Source organism: Oxyura jamaicensis, chromosome 1, assembly GCF_011077185.1.
Source record: "Oxyura jamaicensis isolate SHBP4307 breed ruddy duck chromosome 1, BPBGC_Ojam_1.0, whole genome shotgun sequence".
Taxonomy (NCBI): domain Eukaryota; kingdom Metazoa; phylum Chordata; class Aves; order Anseriformes; family Anatidae; genus Oxyura; species Oxyura jamaicensis.
This window is the reverse complement of record NC_048893.1, coordinates 92,391,993-92,400,047: the sequence shown is the minus strand read 5'-3', so window position 1 is coordinate 92,400,047 and position 8,055 is coordinate 92,391,993. Positions and strand designations below refer to the sequence as shown.

Genomic DNA, 8,055 nt, shown 5'->3' with positions numbered 1-8,055 from the left:
AGGGGCCGCCCCCGCCCGGCCCCGCCGCCGCCCCCGCCCCGGGTCCTAGCGCCGCCCCCGTGCCGACAGTCCGCCGCAGGCCGCGCGGAGGGGGCTTCGCGCCTCGCCCCCCAAGGGTCGGGGACTGCAGCGCTGCCCCAGCTTCTGCTCATGCAGGGGGGTCCCTCAGCGCGGGGGGCTTCTTCTCCCCCCGCTCCAAGCGACCCGTCGCAGGGAGCCAGGCTCGGCAGAAAGAGACAGGCGCTGTGGTTCTGTGGAAACAGGAATCTATTTCAGTAATATTCAAGTCAGATAAATATTCTAACCTGAACCAAAGCTCAGAGTCCATGTAGGACAAGGTCCTACGAGCTGGGAAGGAGAGAGCCATGGGCAACGACTGTAGGACCACCAAACGACCAAGTGACATCTAACTTCCTTGCTACCACAGGAACCAGATCCCCAAGTTTCACAACCCATTAGTGTTGAACACCCAAACAACCAAACACAAAAAGGATTGTCATGTGTTCCCTCAGGGGCACCGCTACCAGCTTCTGAGAATCACAGGATCATTCCGGTTGGAAAAGACCTTCAAGATCATCTTGTCCAACCATCACACTACCACCAATGTCACCCACTAAACTATGTCATTAAGCGCCAGGTCCAACCTTTCCTTAAAACCCCCAGGGACAGTGATGCCACCACTTCCCTGGGCAACCCATTCTAATGCCAAACTACACTTTCTGAGAAGAAATGTCTACTCATTTCCAACCTAAACCTCCCCTGGTGCAACTTGCTGCCATTCCCTCTAGTCCTATCGATGGTTACCTGCAAGAAGAGGCTGACCCCCATCTCCCCACACATTCCTTTCAGGTGGCTGTATAGAGCAATGAGATCTCCCCTGAGCCTCCTCTTCTCCAGACCAAACAACCTGAGGTCCCTCAGCCACTCCTCACAGGACTTGTGCTCTAGGCCCTTCACCAACTTTGTAGCCTTTCTCTGGACATGCTCCAGGGCCTCCATGTCCTTCTTGTAGTGAGGGGCCCAAAACTGAACGCAGCACTCCAGGTGCGGCCTCACCAGAGCAGAGTACAGGAGGACAATCACCTCCCTGCTCCTGCTGGCTACACTATTCCTGATAAAAGCCAGGATGCCGTTGGCCTTCTTGGCCACCTGGGCACACTGCCAGCTCATGTTCAGGTGAACATCAACCAGCACCCCCAGATCCTTTTCCTCTGCACAGCTTTCGAGCCACTCTGCCCCAAGCCTGTAGCGCTGTATGGGGTTGTTGTGGCCACAGTGCAGGAGCCAGCACGAAGCCATGTTGAACCTCATCCCATTGGCCTCTGCCCATTGACTCAACCTGTCCAGGTCCCCCTGCAGGACCTTCCTACCTTCTGGCAGATCAACACTTCCCCCCAACTTGATGCTATCTGCAAACTTACTGAGGGTGCAGTCAATTCCCTTATCCAAATCATCAATAAAGATATCAAAGACGATGGGTCCCAACACGAATCCCTGAAGGCACCGGGCTGGTTCCAGGTCTGTGCCAAGGGGAGGTCTGCCCTGCACAGCACTGCGCTTCTGCCATACCCCACACTATCAGGTTTGGCCCAACCAAAATTTCTGTTTCTGGACAAATTTCCAGAAGGAGCAAGAAGGAAGCCCAGAGCTCGTGAGCAGACACCTTCAGGGGCAGAGAGCAGCACAGGGTACTCTGGCCATACAGTTGGCGGTCTGTGGCCTAGAGAAGGCTCTCTGCTCTTCTGCCTCGCCTTCCTCAGATCTCATTTCATTATACCTATTCATTTATTTGACAGCTATATGTTTCCACAGCAAGATGTCCAAATGCCCCAATTTCCTCAAAATTTCACTCTCCCTAGTAATAAAAACTCTTGTTGTATCCCTTCCCCATACCTTTTCTGAAATACAACTTTCTCCTTGAGTTCTCTTATAGAGTAGAGGGCAATCTGCTATTTAAAACAGTACCAAATTCTCAGGACTACTAGTTTTGATCTCTACAGAACCACATCCTTTCTTTTGTGACTTCAGGTTAATACATTTTTAAGGTAGAAGAAAAAATGTGCAGAGAAATCTCTGGGCAAAAGAAATACATATATTTCTGTTTTCAGTTAGATGAAAAAAATATTTCCAAAGAAAGAGATTTTTGTTTTTCCTTCTTCCAGTTGTGTGTATATAAAACATCTGCACCTTCCAGCTGCAGCACTGTGAGAGAGGATCCTGCCTGATTCCGCTTGCTTCCCCTCTATGAGCAGGAGGCTGAGCACCCATTGCAGCTTCCCTCCACAACAGTGGTTTTCTGGAGAAAGGGAGAGGAGAGGCAAACACGTGCATCTGCCAAACCTTGTTTTTTCTCCTCTTGGGAAGAGCAGCTGCAATCAGCGTTTCCCTTCCCATACTACTGCTTTGTCAAGGATGAGCTTTTACAACACACAGAAGGTGGAGGTGGGAGAGGTAACTCCCTGGAGTCTGCAAGAAATCAATATTCTCCAGCAGGTTCCAGAGCAGAGCACATCGTCAAAGGGCAGAACGTGGCTCTCCCCTCCTACCAGAGCATATAAGTCTACCAAGCCTGAGCCTCACAGTAACGCAACCACATGGCTGCTGGTCACAAGAGGCATCCTGCCAACCTTAGCCTGCCAGGGGGGAGAAGAGCTCCTCGAAGGAATCGGGGGCAGCAGTCAGCGCTGGAGCCCAACCCCAGCGTCATCCCACATTTCCCCGCCTTGCATCACCCTGTGAAGTTTGGATTAATCAGCATACCTCTAGGTTGTGCACAGCACCACCTCAGCTGCTTTTGAACTACTCCCGAGCTGACAACATTAGGACTGGGATTGTTCTCAGAACTCACACAGGGAGCCCACATTGGAAAGAAACCACTTTGATCTTCTCTCAGCTGTGGCAATGTCATTTTCTGCAGGTACAAATGCAAGATAAGAAAAAAAAAAGGGGGGGGGCGGGGGGAATGGGGTAGAAGCATAGATCTGTAGAACATCTTGAGTTGGACCCCAGGAGAATCATCAACTTCAACTCCTGGCTCTACACAAGACTACCAAAAATCAAACCATATGTGTAAGAGTGTTGTCCAAAAGCTTCTTGAGCTCCTGCAGGCTTGGTGCCGTGACCAAGAGGCAAGATGATGTAAAGGAGCTAGTAAGAAAACATCATGGGAAAATATAATGCAGGGTAAAAGCAACTGTGCTCAAAGCATTAATGTCACTACTATCTCCTTCACTGGTTGGTTGCAAAAAAAAAAAAAAAAAAAAAAAAAACACCAAAGGGTGGATATTAGAAGTATCTATGATGTGACTTTGTCCAAAATGGCAATTTGGTTACCCAATAAAGAATTTGTTGGAAAAGGTAATGGGGGCAGGTGAAAGAAGAGGAGGAACAAATCAAAATCTATACAGAAAGCAACAGACTGTAAATCCCAAATCTGCCTCACAACAGTGTGTGCTTACTTGTGAGCATACACTTCAGATTGGTTTCACCATACATGCAGCAAGGGATATTTGGGGCCTTTTTTCCTCCCTGTGAGAATTAGAAATGCACCCCTTAGAAACAAATGAAAGGTCATATTTTTATATAGTATTGTTAGAGAGCTGTTAGAGAGTTTCATAAGCAAATAGTGAAGTGGCAACACTGAAAATAGGGCCATTAACACCGCAGTTCAACTCTGCAGATTTTGTTCTCCAAATTAGAAAAACATTACTTTAAGCAAATATTTTGAGGCTATTCATCGCAAACACGTTGTGAATTCCTAAATGTCTTAGCACCAGGGAAGTCATGCAGGAAGAAAGGAATCCCAAACAAAACAAATGTGACTCAAGTTCTTAATATCAAACCTAATATCAAAGGACGCCTCTCGAACTAAAAGGAATAGCAGAAGTAATTGGAAAATTTGAAATAAAGAATGCATTTCAGGGGGGAAAGAATGCAGAAGAAAGGAACAATAAAATTCATTACAAATTTTTCACTCTGCTTTTTTCTCTGTGACACGCAACCTGGAATGCGTTGTGCTAGTTTTGTGCAAATTGCATGTATACTCTATTAAGAGTAATTTTGTGTTACCTTAAAGGGCACCTTTGAAGAAAGAAAACAGCCTCTAGTGGCATTTCTACATAACTAGACTGCACATGGTAATATCTTTGCCCTAGCATCCATAAAATCATTCTAGAGAAACACATAACCATGATTTATGATTTTCTGCCAACCTTGGACTTTAATTTCTTTAATATATTGAAGATCAAAATCCTTACTAAACACAAATTTTATCTCTTACATTTTTCTTTCATAAACAAGGAAGTGACACATTCTGTGATTGCATAATGGAAAAAAGAAATCATAACACATGGGTAGAATGCTCTGTATCTCGTGTTTGCATGCTAAATAGGCAAACAACTTTCTGTCTAATGAAAAAATGTTACAGATTATTAGGAACAACCACAGCAGTAATCAATCAATTTATCCAACGGACTAGGCCACAGTCTGCTTTCAATAAGGCTTTTTAATGTTTATGGCTCTGGAGTTGCATTGTTTAATTAATCAAATCACATGGTACTTCTCCTAATCTGTGAGATTTATAGATAAAATATTTTCTTTAAAAACAAAATGAAACAAAGAATTAATGATAGGTTCACTACTCATAAAGAAAGGTGGCCTGGCAATCCCCTATTTATTCGGGGAGGAGGCAACGTGAACAAGAGAACAATGCACCCCATTGGTAGATGCCTCCTCTGTGACTTGATGGGATTGTTCAGAGGCGTGAGAACATTTCCTCCTCAATTTCTGTTACTTATTTATGTAGGATCTTATTTGTGATGTCGATCCCCCTTCATGGAGACCTGGACTGACACGACATTTCCACATAAATCATAGCAGGGACAGCCTTCTGAAGTAGTTCAGCTATCCCTTAATAAGTGCCTGAGAATATATCAACATATCTTTTCAGATTGACTGCTAAGTGTTGAGCTCAAAATATCACAACAGAAAGTGTTGCTGCTTGAATTCATCATAAGGCAACAGACAGCTGTCGGCCAGTCTTGGAAATGGCGACCAAGTAGGAAAATCTCTATCCAATTACTCTCCTACCAGCCACCAAGTAAGTGGTAAACATTTGCTCATTTAAAGCGTTCTTGGGATGTACTTTATTACACAACCTAATGTTCTCCTAATGTACAACACTGCCCTGGAAATGGAGGCAGATGAGAAAATAGAGGAAGCTGAGAAATAGAAGACAGGATGCAATAAAAACAAATGATAAATGAAGTGTGAAAAGTTACTTTAAAGAACTCAGTTATTTAAAGCTAAGCTATTGGTTTTTCTAATCAATACTTACACAATAATTACGTGAAAATCCAGAAAAATGGATGAACAAGGCAGCATAAGAAATTCAGCTTTGAGCAGCAACGTAGCTGCAATTGTAATTATGAAGTGACTGCACACCAATTCCATAATGAAAAAAGGCATTACTTATTATGGAGATGGAGTACAGTAGAAAAGCATGCAAAATGCAAATGCAGTTAGGCTGCAAATTTTCCCCATAAAGGCTGAATCATTTGTTTAGGATGCAATAAAAAGGTGATGTTCCAAGCACTTAGACTGAACTTACCTATTTCTACACAAAAATCTATAGAAGCCATAAAAGAAAAGCTTCTCTAGCATTACTGCCAGTTTTCAGAAAGAAGCAACATTTACATGCAGAAAAGAGTATTACTGTATCATGAACAAGCTTGCCAAATTTCAGCCTGGACTGAGCATTTACAGAGAAAATGTATCAATCCTGTACAACTATACTGAATTATGGAGATATCATCAGACCTCCTGTAAGATGCATAATGACAAGTTTGGTTAGTTTCTTTCTTCAGATCACAGCCGACGATTAAAACAAATGAACAGAAAAAAATACTTTGTACTAAAAAAGAGCCACCGAGAAATTAAATGATTTATTCTCATGTATTTCAACTCACTGACATTTTTTTCCTTTCACAAGATAATATCAGGCAGTATTGGACAATAAACAGGTAAGCAGGGATACACATTTTAAAATAAATGCTGCCATGCTTCTAATACAGGGGATCAGGATTCAATTTAGGGAATGCACTTCAAGAGTGCACAGACATATTTCTGTGATCTGGCTGAGCTCTATTTGAAGTGTTCCCTTGTCTTTTCAGAGCCAAGCATGCACACTTGACAGTGAAGTAGGTCATCTATTTTTGCTAACTAAAAAACTAACTGCAGAAATATTTATTGTAAACTGCAAATTGAAGTAACAATGCAAATAATTTGAAGAGCCAGCACTCACAATGTGAAAACTCCTTAAAAGCTTAATTTTCACTGTGCAGTCTTCACATCTGACAATTGATTTGGCATTTATTGCACACTTTTTATCTATAGTAAAAATAGAAGTTCAGCCGGAGAGAACTTAAGAAGATCGAGTCCAACTGCCTGACCGCTTCAGGGCTAGCCAAAAGTTAAAGCGTATTAATGAGGCTGTTGTCCAAATGCCTCTTCTACATTGACAGGTACAGGGCTTCAACCACCTCCAGAGGAAGCCTGTTGCAGTGTTTGACCACCCTCCCAGTAAAGGATTTTTTTCCTTATGTCCAGTGCAGTTTTGTGCCCTTCCCATGTACCCTGTCATCCATGACCTCCACTTCCATCCCACAGGGCATTGCAGAGAGCAGCAGGGTCACTTCTCAGCTTCCTTCTCTCCAGCTTGGACAAATCAAGTGTCCTCAGCCTCTCCTCACAGGACATGCCCTCCAGCCAGCTCTGTTGCCCTCCTCTGGACACTTTCAAAGACCTTTTTACATCCTTTTTATATCATGGGGCCCAGGACCACATGCAATATTCAAGGTGATGCTGCACCAATGCTAAATATAGTGGGAGAATCACCTCATTTGACCAGCTGTGCTGTATTTAACACATCCCAAAATGCCCAACACCCCACATTTGAATTTGATCCATTTACGTTCTGTGTGGATTAGTTATTTTTCCCCCAAAAAATCTGTCACCTCCTCTTTCTTAATCAAAGCTACAGTTTTCTCTTCTTTACCCTCTTGGAACAGACACTGTTAGTTTTATTCATAACCAACGCAGCATCTGGGGGTGGAATAAAATTGGTATAAGGCTGTAAATAGCATCATCTTAGGATGCTCAACTTACATCTAGCACAAAGATATGAAGTCATTTCACACGTTTGCTCAGAATGGCATTATATATATATTTGATTGCATGGAGTATTCTTAATTCGTACTTCCCAACTAAATGCCTCCCCCAGGAAGAAACCCATAATACTCAAGGAGACAACCTTTTTCAAAAGATTTTTTTCAATTTCTAATTACTGCATGGAGACAAAGAGTTACTACTGTGCTTCAAAACTGCTTAGTTCAGGTCTCCAGGGAGAGATTGATTAATTTGGAAACAGAACAACATCATATATGATGAACAAGATTTATGTAAATTCTGAACAAATTCTTTTCAGAGTACACGTCTTTCAGAAGTTCTTTGAGGGAAACAAATGTACATGCCAAGCTTTTGTCCAAATTACTGAGTGTCGAATCAAAATACAGTCGGAGTAATACCATAAAATTCTAGGAAAACCCCTCATCTTAGACTGCAAACCAGACTTGCCCTCAATCACAGTCAGCATCGTTTAGGTGCAGAACAATTTGACAGCAGTCTTACCTGTACCACTGAGTGCTTTCAACTTCTGCCCCAGGTTATGAATCATCCTTATCGTGGTTTCATTTGCAACTTATCAGCTGACTCGGGGTGTGCTGGGAAGCTCTTAAGTCTTCCAGTGTTTTCTTCTTGATGATAATGAGCTAATCACTTTGCCAGAACTGATGAGGTAGCTTTTCATTAATCCTCTACGGCCACTTGGGCAATGAAGAATTGCAGTTTCTGCAAAAGACTGAGCTAATATTATCTAAATATTATTCTTCATCATATTATTGTTAAAATTATACAACACATGCAATAAGTAATTATACATAATTAGTATTCTCCCAGTACAAGTGGAAATGACAGACATGTAGCAGGACAGTCTGTCAA

At 42.8% G+C, this 8,055-nt stretch overlaps 1 protein-coding gene across 2 annotated transcripts in view; it reads right to left on the bottom strand.

Moving 5' to 3' along the window:
• EPHA3 (EPH receptor A3) overlaps window positions 1-7,747 on the bottom strand; it is a 223,914-nt gene extending 216,167 nt beyond the window's left edge. For both annotated transcript variants that reach the window (XM_035315180.1, XM_035315181.1), the window contains exon 1: window positions 7,687-7,747. In XM_035315180.1, coding sequence (XP_035171071.1) covers window positions 7,687-7,732 — 46 coding nt within the window. In that variant the 5' untranslated portion in view covers window positions 7,733-7,747. The remainder of the gene's footprint in view (window positions 1-7,686) is intronic.
• Window positions 7,748-8,055: the final 308 nt, after the last annotated feature.